Source organism: Branchiostoma lanceolatum, chromosome 2 (genome assembly GCF_035083965.1).
Source record: "Branchiostoma lanceolatum isolate klBraLanc5 chromosome 2, klBraLanc5.hap2, whole genome shotgun sequence".
In the NCBI taxonomy this organism is placed as follows: domain Eukaryota; kingdom Metazoa; phylum Chordata; class Leptocardii; order Amphioxiformes; family Branchiostomatidae; genus Branchiostoma; species Branchiostoma lanceolatum.
Window position 1 is genome coordinate 20,604,852 of NC_089723.1, and position 12,054 is coordinate 20,616,905.

The following is a 12,054-nucleotide window of genomic DNA, read 5'->3' on the forward strand; positions in this document are numbered from 1 at the left end:
AATCACGTGATACGACTTTTGTCACGTGATTCACAATTTGTCGCTATCATTTATGATATCTTCCCATAATAATATGCTTTCCACATCAATAATTATTCAAAACCAGTTATTATTGTCCTGATATGTTTATGGGGCACCCTTTATGTATTCTATTGATATTTCATGAGACTGTTTATGCGTTGCCATGACGTCACTACGCCGCCATTTTGAAGTGGCGGATGTTGACACTAGAGGAAATGTTTTAGCTGAACGTAACAGAAGTTTTTCATATTTTGTGACTGGTATTTAGACGCTTGCGATGGGAAATGGTGCCAGCTCCGACGTTAGAGAAATACACATTGAACAGAGCGTTCTGAAAGATATGGATTTCGACAACAACAACCGTAAAGGGAGGTAAGTTGTGTTCGAGGGGCGCGCGTGTTGTTTATTTTGCATATATAATCCGACAAAAAATCACCACCATAGTTTCATGTACTTTGCTGAAATTTGTAAGGGTATTAGGTGCTCAATTTTCCATTTCCTAGTCTGCATTTCCATTATGTTGCTAACATAATTTGACAAAACGAACCAGTCTGCTTATATTCCTTAGCTAAAGCTCTGCGATATTTGTCTCCGAAACTTTATATATTGAACCTGTGAAATTATATATGACAAAGGTCAGATTGTATTTCTCCATATCTGAACTCTATCCTGAATGTTGGTAAACACGAGACAACACAAACAGTTTACATAGCCCCTGCATCTCTTGTGTGTGAAGGTTACTTGTGCCATTAGGCTACTAGTAGAGCCTGGGCCATGCTAAACACCCAAACAACTAGGAAACTGCTCGAAAAAAAAAACATGAGCCAAACCTGAAAGGTTTGCGAAGGAGGCTAATACAATGTTCATGTTGGTCAGGTTATGGGGTCGTGTGGCATAATGGCAAGGTAATTGGCCCAGAACCAAACTTGAGGTCGCCAGTTCCAATTCTGTCAAGTCACCCATTTTAAGCCACTTAACACAACTTTTCTCACTTCCCTCAGGTGAAAATGAGTACTTAGCTTAGGTTAGGGACATCCCTTGGATGGGACGTTAAATGGAGTTCCTGTGCACACCTCAAGCACATTAAAGACCCCACCACCGCAAAAAGAGTAGTGGTCTTTCCCAGTGTGAGTGGATCAAACCTTACACTTAGCTACAGTCTGTCATGTCGTCAGTAAGGCTATAGTATCTTTAGCAAGTTGAAGTCGGTAGCCTCAAAACCAAAGAAGGGATAGAGAAGAAGTCACCATTCTTGTCTTCCACTTTCCAGCTTACCCAGCCGACTGGTAGCCAGACTGGGGTCAGCTGGTCAGACCAGGCTGCGTCACCTGGAGGACGACCTGGCCACGGAACGGGAGACGCTCGCCATGATGGAGGCACGGGCACTGGAGGCCGAGGAGAAAGTCAAGACGCTGCAGACACAGGTAAAGCAGGGTTCTAGCTAGACTTTAACTGTAGCGTAATAGGCCACCAGACTATCGTTTTTCAACTGGTGAACCTACTTCACTACTCTCACCTCTCAAATAAACGTAATTTTTCAATATTACTATTACATTTTACGAAGAGGCGAGGAAGATCATCATGATTTGAACAAGCTATGGACAGTTATTCTGTTCAATATCTATATACTTGATAGGTATGGCATAATTGACTAAATATAAGTTACCTACCTGCTTATTCTCTTATTTCCCTCCGACAGTGACAGTTGTACATGTATGGACACAGTTTACCTAGCCTCGACTGTCGATTTTTGAAATTTTCCGGGGGGTACTTTTATTCCAGGGGGTACTTATATTACATTTTGAAGATTTGTCCGGGGGGTACTTCTATTCCAGGGGGTACTTCTATTTGAGAGGTTAGAGTACTTGGCTATCCTGCTGGCTATGATCATGTTGTAGACTCAAAAGTTGAAATATTTCAATGATTTTTTTTTACTATTGCAAGATGGGACACTCCTTCTAGCAGCTTTCCTTTTCACTGCAGATCACAAGCATGTGATTGATCTATTTGCTGCCATATTCCTGACCTGACATACATGTACACTACAATGTTGTACACAGATGGCGGAAGTGGAAGGTGCTAATCTTGAGCTGCTGGACAAAGTTGCCAGTCTGGAACAGCAGGTAGAGATGACAGAGGAAGAACAGAACAGCAAACCTGAACAGGACTTCTCCAAGACTCTCCGTGCCAAGGACCTGGTACCTGTTTCTTATTATAATCTTATAGTTCTCACAGATGTAGCTAAGACGTATAAGTGGAACCAAGAGGTATATTGACCGCAGGGCAGCATATTATGTGATCTTTTTTTTCGGCTATCACAGAAGACGTAAAATATTATTTTGTAGTCTTGCCCCAAAGTTTTAGCCTAGTATCCAAACCTGTTATACCTGCTATGTCTCTTTTGCCCTCTCCACAAATAGAGGACAAAAGAGTCTCGGCAGCTAGGTATAAAGGGTCTGGATGCCAGGCTACCAACAGTCTCTTCCTCTCTAGTGATAAGGACATATTTGCAGCACAAAATGAAAGTCTGTTCTAACCCACTGAATGTTGTCTTTCAGTATATACAAAAGTTGGAGAAGGAAACCGGTGCTGTTACGAAGGAGATTTCAAAGATGGTAGGTTTACTTTCGTGTTTGTGAAGTAATCTTATGAGGCATCCATATGTGTATACATTGTATGAAGCTTCATTTGACTTCATTAAACCTGTACAAGTTGCAGTTTAGGTAAACAGGTACAGGAACGGCTGACCATTAGAATATAAAGACTGATGTACCGGGTAGCTTTTTTTAATTCAGAACAAGCATAAGAAGAATAGACATCCACGTAATAAGCAAGGTAACAGTTACTCAAGCAACTGGTTTGTCTTTAGATACTGTTTACCTGGATGTCTACCCACTAATCTACTCAGAAAACACAAACACACTTTCATTATCCAGAAAGAAATTAAAGTTTTCTGGACTTGGAGCTCGAGCGTTTTTTTGTGTCATTAATGATGTCGCCTGTTTTCAACATATTTCTCCTGTTGGTTTCCAGAGAGAGAAGTACAAGAAGAAGATGAAGAGTGTGATGACCCAGCTGGCTGAGGCCAAACAGGAGTCCGCCCTGACTGTGTACAGTCTGAAGGACGAGGTGACAAAACTGGGGGAGGAAAACTCCAAACTCATAGGTTAGCCATCACTACAGTGTACTTGTCTAGTACTTACTTTTCTGGTGTAGATATCAAATAAGAACACTCTTTGTACACAACCAAGACAGTGTTTTATTCAACCGACATTTCGATGACCGTCTGTCACCTTCCTCGGGGCAATTCTGACTGGTTCCCTTTGCACTAGAGCATAGGTGTCGCTGCACACATTAATGATTATAGATGCGCCCCCAAAAGCAAAGTATACGTATACTGTATACAGAAATAGTTAATGCGGTGTTTACAATTGGGAGCACATCTGTAATGTAAGCAGAGACACCTATGCTGCAGTGCAAAGACAGACGGTCACCGAAACGTTAGTGGAATAAAACACTTGGTTGTGCACAAAGAGTTTTTCTTAACTCAGTGACTTACCAAGCTGTTGAAACCATGAATGGTGTACGTATTATCAATGGAGTAATATGTTATCAGTATATATATGGATGGAGAGGGGGAGAACTGAAACATAGGTTGTGTGCATTTCTCTTAAACATTTGAATGATTTGTTGGGCCTTCTTGATTTAGATTTCTCCATTCTGTAAGAGGTTTCTAGTTACTAGTTGCATAGTTGTATTCCAGCTTTTACATTAGAATTCTATTTTATTCCTAGCTCAACTGGATAAGTGCAACTTCCTGAAAGATTACAACAGCCCTGACACCCCAACTGAAGGCAGCACCTCTGAGTATGACGGCGGTCGCACCAATCTCATCTTGGAGCTGTCGGCTCAAGTCTCGGCCCAGGCCGACAAGATCAGCGAACTGGAAGCTAAACTAGCTGAAAAGGACAGGGTCATCAGGGAGCTCCAGAAACTCAACAGTTCAAAGGGCAGAGTTCAGAGTGCAGAGGCCACCAAGAGGCTGCTGAAGCCTTCACCGATGGATGATGGGAAATTAGACGTCCAGAAAGAGATTGAGAGTAACTGGCGGACATCTTTCTCCCGCGTGGAGACCCAGACATTTGAAGAGGATAAAAATTATGAGGAGCTGCAAAAGATCATGCGAGAAATGAAAGCAATGAACAAAAAGGACAAAAGAAAAGACAAAAGTGGAAAAGAAGGGGCAGCAACTGCTTCAGTAGAGTCAGACAAGGTTGTGAAGTCTTCAAAGAAACATGACCGAACACCTTCTTCAACCAAAGTAACAGTTGACTTCCATAGAGAACATTCTTTTGATAGTCTAGTTGAGGATAGCTCTGAGGCTGCTACACATGTGCCAAGCGGCAGGTTCAGTTCCGCTACAAGTAGAGACTCTGGCATCGCAGACTTTCACAGAGGAGCAAGTATAGAGGAGGAAGACAAAAGGTTGAAGAAAGGATCCTCCCATCAACCCACACATCGTAAGAAGTCTCACAGCAGGTCCAACTCTCAAGCCAGTCTTAGGGAGTCCGATAAGGAGTCTAGCATCAACTCTTCTCAACAGAAAGTCAGTTCTGCAAGAAGGAAACACAGAAGTAGGAAGGAAATGCTGAACACAAAAGAGTTGTGTTTGGGTCCAATGCTTCCTGACCCAAGTCTGGGCCCTATCACAGTTTCTCAGGCACACTGACTGCCTTTAGATATTGGATCAACACAAACATTTCGTGATTAAGGTTTATTTCTTGTTGTATATATCCAAATAATTGATTTACATTAGGTCTGTATAATTTGATTCGGTGCTATTGTATACTTGTTTATAAAATAATTGTTACATACTCAGTTAATAGACATAGGAATGTTTGAAATACAAGAATATAGTTTGTATCACAAATTACTGTTGACCTATTTCACAGTTTGACATGTCAAGTGTACTTTGTTGCTTGAATATACTTGTTGATATGAATTGAATTAAGTGAAAATTCCAGGTATTAAACATGACAGTGAAAGTTCAACTCTCTTGTTCATTGTTGTTGCTTGTATTTTATGTTTCCAAAGAAATCAAGTTACAGATGCATATGCATCTTAATTTCCAAGCTCAATATAAAATAAACATAGCTACATATCATATCATACCATGTATTTCTTAACTACTAGTATTAGTAACTTTCTATACTCGTCCTTAGGATGATATTGTTGACCAAAACGATATATATTCTGATTGGTCCAGCAAACTTTTGACCAATCAAACCCCCCACTGGTCTGGTACTTGGATTACACAAATGCAAATCTAATATGAATAACATATAGACTTCTTTCATCTCACAGCTTTCTGTCAAAAATATGCTCCTTTATACTAACGTTCCATGATTCTGTTACACATGCAATATATGATAATAGATTTCTTTGATCTTAATGCTTTCTGCTGAAAATATGTTCCTTTAAGTTTTAGGCTAACGTTCCCCTCAAGTTGAGAAGACATGACCAGAACGTAAAACTTTCTAAAGTTGATTGTTTTCGTCCTCCCGCTCTTCCTTATCGACGTCCTCTCCCTGGGCGTTCCTCCTGCTCTGCAGTGCCACCCATAGCCGGTAGATGGCGGTGAGGAGCAGTCCGTCTATCATCATGAAGGGGCCGTACAGGATGGAGAAGATCAGGAAGTCTCCCAGGAACGCCTTCCCTCTGGGCGCGGTGAAGGTCAGCTGGATGATGGCGTAGGCGATGGAGACGTTCTGTAGGCCCGTCTCGAACGCCACGGTCCGACGGCGGGCCTGAGACATCTTGAACAGCGGGATGGATGCGCAACAGAACCCAATACTGAAGCCTACATGGGGAGAAAATGGAATAATTTCTGAAGGGTTAAACGAAGGAAACATATATAAGGCTGATTAGAAAGGAAGGGCATGGGCTTGTGTGCGTTTCGGGTGAACTTTTCGGTTACAACCGAAATGCGTCCTTCCTCCCTTCCGTTCGGTTCGTTATTGCCCTCGCCAAGAAGATTATGCTGTGTGTGCCGTTTGTTGGTCTCTCTCTGTGTGTGTGTGTGTGTGTGTGTGTGTGTGTGTGTGTGTGTGTGTGTGTGTGTGTGTGTGTGTGCGTTTCTGACAGCTTTCTCAAGCAGATTAGTCATCATTTCGATTCTCAAGAATATATATCAATGCCCAATATCATCGATTCATTCAAATCCCCCTCACTTGTCCATCGAAGCCTTTTAAAAGCTTTGTTACCGACATAAAAAATGGAGGTATATTTCTGGGGCTGTCCGTGGGTGTGTTTTCACATTTTATGGTCAACACAATTCAAGAACGTGGCCGTAGGTCTTAGTTTTTGTGTCCTGGACGTGCTATGGTCTTGATTTTGGTGGCAGATAGGTTTTGATGTAAGAAAGAAGTGGTGTAGGTTTACAACCCTAGCAGCTTGCTCTGGAACTGCAGGGGCGTCTTTTATAGGTGCGTTAGACGGCTCCCCGTATTTGGCCTTACCTATGTATGGCAGGATGGCCGCTCCCAGCCAGAGCTTCCAAGACCGGGTGAACATGTCCGGGTTGATGAATACACTCAGGGTGATGCTGGCCGCGATCCCAGCCAGGCCCAGAACACTCCCCAGCTGTGGGGTACAAAATCAAGAGCTGTAAAGAACTGTCACTCTAGGACTGTTTTTTACTGCCTTGGGGTATATAACGTTAAATTCTTGCTTCATAGCATTAAAGGCACAGACAACACCAGAGGAGAGTGTACTGGTGCTGCTAGTAATACTTTTCTGAATCCAAGAACGTAATTGTATTGGCAACTTGACCTTGAACCTGGACTAGGCAGCAGTTGCAATATACAGCATTGATATTCTGATAAGACTTCGTACAGCCAGGTGTAACATGATATTTCGCGAACAACCATATAGGACAAACTTCAAGTTGGTAGCTCTAAGTTCTTCTATTGCGCTGACCAAAAACTTGACCTGGAACTTCAGCAATTATCCCAAAGGAACCAATACAGTACTTAATAACGGGTAGTTACATGTATGCTATGGTCAGATTTATAAATCGGGACCCGGCCCGAAAATCGGGCTGTTTGCGGGATCGAGGAATTAAGAAAAAAAGACATACACAATTACAAATTATGCTCATGATAAATTTTGTTTACGTCTTGTGTTTAGTTCTCTTCTATATATCATATATTTCGTTCCCACAAACTGCCAGGCCGGGCCCCGTGTTTGGAAATGTGACCATAGCATTATTGGTACCTTGATGACGAAATTGGCGAGCCGTTCGGACCACAGTTTGAGGAGCATGCCGACCAGCGCGGGGCCGAGGATGGAGGCCAGGGCCACGACGATCTGTGTGTACGGGATGACGGCGGCCTGGTCCGTCCAGCTGCGGGAGTAGATCCACAGGTTCAGCGGCATCATCCCCATGGCCAGCACCGTGGAGCAGGACGTCATCGTCACGCTGGGGCGGAGAACATTTCAATTTCTTGAGAGAACACATGGAGATGTAAAAAAACGTTCGTGTGTCGTCGGCCACAAATGTTACAGTGTCCTCTTCGTGTGTATATTGAGGCGACCAAGAACAACGGAGAAGGATGTAACGGCTCAACCAGCTTTGCAGACATCGATCTTGCATTTCTATCACATGCACACTGTTAATGCATTCTTCTACGCAGAGCTAGGATAGCTTAGAGAATGGCAGTCCGATTGGCCGCGGGATAGCTCTGCAAAGGCGAATGGTTGTTTGAGGCAAATTAGAAAAAAGTTGCAATCTATGCATGATACAGTTCCAGGGAAGAACTTTGTTTCTTTGTGTGTCCGAGCACCGATCTCCTCACCTGAGCGCCACATCACCTTTGTTCCAGTAGGTAAAGATGTTGGACACCGTCCCACCCGGACAGCAGGTGCACACAAGAGCGCCGACTGCCACCATCGGGGAGTACTGCATGATGTGCGCCACGGCGAAGCCGCACAGCGGCATGGCCAGGAACTGCGTCAGGAATCCGATCACAACGCCGATGAAGAACCGCGGGTCGATCTGAAATGGAAAGACACCAGGGAGTTGTCAGAAACAAGGAACATCTGCTTGGACTATAGCTGCATTGGCAAAACTGTCAGAATGTAATTCGTATATAATTAGCCCACGGGCATGAACTTGCGATAAACTTCTTACATTGATTCAACAGTAGGTCTTCCAGTTTCTGATCTTGTGACCTCACCCCTCTGCCTCTCTCAGTATCCTCTTTCTTTCGTTCTTTCGCTCTTACTTCTTTCTCAGTATACCCCTAGATGTCTGTCTGTCTGTCTGCTTGTTTCTCTTTTCCTGCTTTCAAATTTACATAGGCACGGAAATGCAATTTCGGGGAGGAATTAGATCTTCGATTTGAGTTTTCTCTGTCTGTGTCTTCATTTACACACACACACACGCACACACACACATACGCACACACACACACACACACACATACATACATACATACATACATACATACATACATACATACATACATACATATATACATACATACATATATACATACACCATACACCGCCTTTCCGCCAAAGCCGTATCTAGGAGTTCAAGCCGCCCTACTGACCTGTCTGGGGTTCCTCACCAGCCTGACGAGGGTCCTCAGCTCCAGGGTACAGCCCATGGCCAGCATGATGAAGACCAGGATGCCGATGTTCACCACGTTGAAGGCGGTCACCAGTGCCGGGTTCTTGGGCGGCGGTCCGGGCGGACTGGCCGTCGTGTTGGTGACGTTCCCGCCAAAAGGCTCGACTGTATCCATCTTTTGTCAAATCTGTGTTGCTGGATTGAACGACACACACACATAAAAACGCTACCGAAAACATAACCTTCTTGGCGAAGGTAATAAGAGGAGGTAGCGCAAGCCGGCCGGCAAAAGTTGTTCCGCAATTCGTGCACCCTGGAAGCCAGACTATACACTGTAAGGAAAATTTGGCGGCTGCCCAATGGCCTACATACTACATAGTACCAAAAACACTCTGGTTCCGCCCCCTGAGGCCCTTGAGTTTTTTGGGGGCAGCAGTCGAGGAGGAGTTGCGGACTGTGTGGCCCGGCCCCGTGTAGGTGTTTTATCAACAGTCTGGCTTCCAGCATACTATTCACTGATTCGAGTTTGATGAAGATCTTTTGGGGGAAAATACAGTATTGTGAACGAAAGAACTATAGCTTCAAAACGAAAATGAGTCTTCAGAATTCTCTGCGTGATTTCACAAAGGACAGTTTTGTACTGGGATAATGGAGCCAGCGGGGTCTTCTTATTAACGCATAGGGAAGGACGCTGATCTTCGTGAGAGTGTATTATAATTGGGGAACTTGCTATAAACAGAAACTTTGGCTCTGGTCTGAAAAATGTGACGTTACATTCACAACCGTTCGACGACATTTCGCACCGGTGACATTCTCGTTTCTGCCATCCATCCATCCATCTATCTATCTATTTACTTATATATCTGTTGATACAAAAATAAAGTTAGAACTCAATCCTCCCAGAGCGAGGTCTGCCACCTGGATTGTGTTGTGCGCTACATGTATGTCACATTCCTTTAAAGATCAAATACGGAGTCCGAGTATCTGCAACGCCAGAATTATGTCAGGTCAGTGACGATTGGCCCAGATATGCTGAACGCCGAGAATTACCAGGTTACAGGAAAAGAATCCGTACCCCAAAAAATTAACGGCTGCATGAACGTGTGTTTATATCGGTGGGAAATTCCCTTGCAGCCCGACTGATTAGCCTCTACCAGTCTCTGCGGGTCGCTGGGAAAATAGTAGAAATTGGCCAAATAGAGTCAATTGTATGAAGGGAGTATGAATGTTATCCTCCATGGCCAAAGTCCCCCGGCAAATGTTCTCTCTATAGCCGACGCTGTTAGTCTGGTAGAGACTACCGACTGATCCCAAGCGTCTAACTGATGAAAGCTTGTTTGTAACTGAAGAAATTAGCAAGTAAAATTCGGCAGCCGCGCGCGAGGTCGGACGTGCACAGCCTTGATTGTAGGTGATGCGGTCCATGCGCTTTCAGCTGGAAAAGTGCCTTTTTGGGGGTGTAGCTAAGTGCAGTTTGCTATAAAAAGAGATTGTAGTGAAACTGTTGGCAATTTTTTTACATAATCTAGGGTAAATGTTCTCAACATAAAATGAATAACATTGGTGCATTTTTTATAGCTTCATTACGAACGCGCTCATGTAAAACACGTATTATAACATGTAAGCCAATGGGGCGAAAAAAAATCACGGATGAGACCTTAATAGGACAAAGTGCATGTGCGTATATGTGGGGGTATAGCCTGGATGCCAGACCTCCAATCTCTACAATATCTATTGATAGATATTTTAGAGATTGGGGGGTCTGGCATCCAGGCTCATGTCTTGTTCTATGTTTTCTGTGGTTGCCATACGTTGTACCTGCTACAATTGTCGCGCAATAAAGTTCTATATCACTACACAACACATACGAGGCCATAGTGTTATATGATCTTGCTAAACATCTTGTCCCTTGTATCCGCTATACTAGTACACTTTCAACCTTGACCCAGTAACCATACTGTGGTTCGTCCCCTAAGTACGCATACCTGACCTCGTGAGCAACAAGTGAGCGCACGTACACGGCACAAATTATGGGCTAACTTTTCATACCGGGCCTCACCGTGTGTTCTCAGTATTAAACGTCAGACAGAGGCCTGGGGGGGGGTGTACTGTACAGTTATGGATGTTTATATTAAAACAGACTCGTAGGTTCACGGAGTTACGAACTATACACGAAAAGAACTATGCACAAAAATGCCTTTGGCTAGCTTTATCACGTTTGAACTAGCTATGAACCCTACGGCAACAAGTGGAGGTTACGTTGATACTTGATACTTGATATCGAAATGCACCGTTAGGTCACTACCCGAAGACAATCACAATCACTCATGTGTCGTACTTCTATCTGTACTCACCTGTATACAGGCGGATAACTTCCAGTCGAGCAACCACACAACACAAGCTCTGTACGGACAGAAACGAACGGCAAACTGTTGAGTTGACGAGTCTTCAACTGTGCTGTGTCTCAACAAATTCCGGACAGCTTGCGTGACTGCAGGACTCTTCACTAACAGCAGCGTTCGTCAGATCTTCTGACCACATGGACCCGAGCTGAACAATGTGTTTTCCATCAAACCCCAACCCGTGTTACAGCCAAAGGCCTAGAGTTACAATGCCAAGCGACGTTTCCAGGGACCGACCGGTATTCATAGGGATGGGACCGTACATACTGTACATACAAAGGATTGGTCGGCCGAGGAAAAATGCCCATAAAACGGCAAAACACGACTCAACACACAGGGCAGCAGTTACTGAATAGTACAATATATCATCATCAACATCAATTAAGATGTCACCCAATGTCAAGAACCTACAGTGAAAACACTTCAAGTTCAGATGTATGCAATAGAGTGTGAAAGAAAGAGAGAGAGAGAGAGAGAGAGAGAGAGAGAGAGAGAGAGAGAGAGAGAGAGAGAGAGAGAGAGAGACAGAGACAGAGAGAGACAGAGACAGAGAGAGACAGAGACAGAGACAGAGAGAGAAAATTGTGATCCGGACATTCTGTGCACTAGTCTGTATGACCCAAATTCTACCTGTCCGGGGGTTTATGCCCCCTCCCCGCGGCTGGCTGGTTACGGGCGACTGCTATAAGAGCTATCTGGCTATCTGTGCACTATCAATAAATCACTTGACTACCCACTACACCCCCCTGGGGTTGAGACGGTCATGAAGCCATCGTGGGAGGCTATATTCTCCATCCACAGTCCGGAGAGGAGTTGTCCTGTTTAGAAGGCGGCTAAGTGGTGCTTGAACTCAGGTGAGTGTCGTAGCTGTGCATTGCGTGAAGGGTACCGTAGGTAGAATACCACTGAAGTTGTTTGGTGGTTGACAGCCGACATTTTGACCTTTTTGCTCTAGTTTTTCACAGACCACTAATCCCGATATATATATATAGGCCT

At 44.0% G+C, this 12,054-nt stretch overlaps 2 protein-coding genes across 2 annotated transcripts; one reads left to right on the plus strand and one right to left on the minus strand.

Annotated features, from left to right (window-relative positions):
• Positions 1–192: 192 nt before the first annotated feature.
• LOC136427850 (uncharacterized) lies at positions 193–5,072 on the plus strand. The gene is made up of 6 exons (XM_066417039.1): positions 193–393; positions 1,292–1,445; positions 2,082–2,219; positions 2,580–2,636; positions 3,055–3,187; positions 3,816–5,072. The coding sequence occupies exons 1-6, from the start codon at positions 299–301 to the stop codon at positions 4,748–4,750; spliced, it is 1,512 nt and encodes a 503-aa protein (XP_066273136.1). The 5' UTR covers positions 193–298; the 3' UTR covers positions 4,751–5,072.
• A 74-nt stretch (positions 5,073–5,146) lies between these two features.
• On the minus strand, positions 5,147–11,339 carry LOC136427851 (ileal sodium/bile acid cotransporter-like). The gene is made up of 6 exons (XM_066417041.1): positions 11,011–11,339; positions 8,637–8,851; positions 7,878–8,077; positions 7,297–7,501; positions 6,540–6,663; positions 5,147–5,881 (listed from the first exon to the last, which is right to left on the minus strand). Exons 2-6 carry the CDS (start codon positions 8,829–8,831, stop codon positions 5,559–5,561), a joined length of 1,047 nt encoding a protein of 348 aa, XP_066273138.1. The 5' UTR covers positions 8,832–8,851; positions 11,011–11,339; the 3' UTR covers positions 5,147–5,558.
• Positions 11,340–12,054: the final 715 nt, after the last annotated feature.

Excerpts from the sequence above, each read along its gene's own strand:
- LOC136427850 (XM_066417039.1), top strand. The coding sequence starts at position 299 with ATGGGAAATGGTGCCAGCTCCGACGTTAGAGAAATACACATTGAACAG. Across the intron at positions 2,637-3,054 it reads CGAAGGAGATTTCAAAGATG|AGAGAGAAGTACAAGAAGAA; the intron begins GTAGGTTTACTT and ends GTTGGTTTCCAG. Across the intron at positions 3,188-3,815 it reads GGAAAACTCCAAACTCATAG|CTCAACTGGATAAGTGCAAC; the intron begins GTTAGCCATCAC and ends TTTTATTCCTAG.
- LOC136427851 (XM_066417041.1), bottom strand. The coding sequence starts at position 8,831 with ATGGATACAGTCGAGCCTTTTGGCGGGAACGTCACCAACACGACGGCC. Across the intron at positions 8,078-8,636 it reads TGGTGAGGAACCCCAGACAG|ATCGACCCGCGGTTCTTCAT; the intron begins GTCAGTAGGGCG and ends TTTCCATTTCAG. Across the intron at positions 5,882-6,539 it reads GGCCATCCTGCCATACATAG|GCTTCAGTATTGGGTTCTGT; the intron begins GTAAGGCCAAAT and ends CTCCCCATGTAG.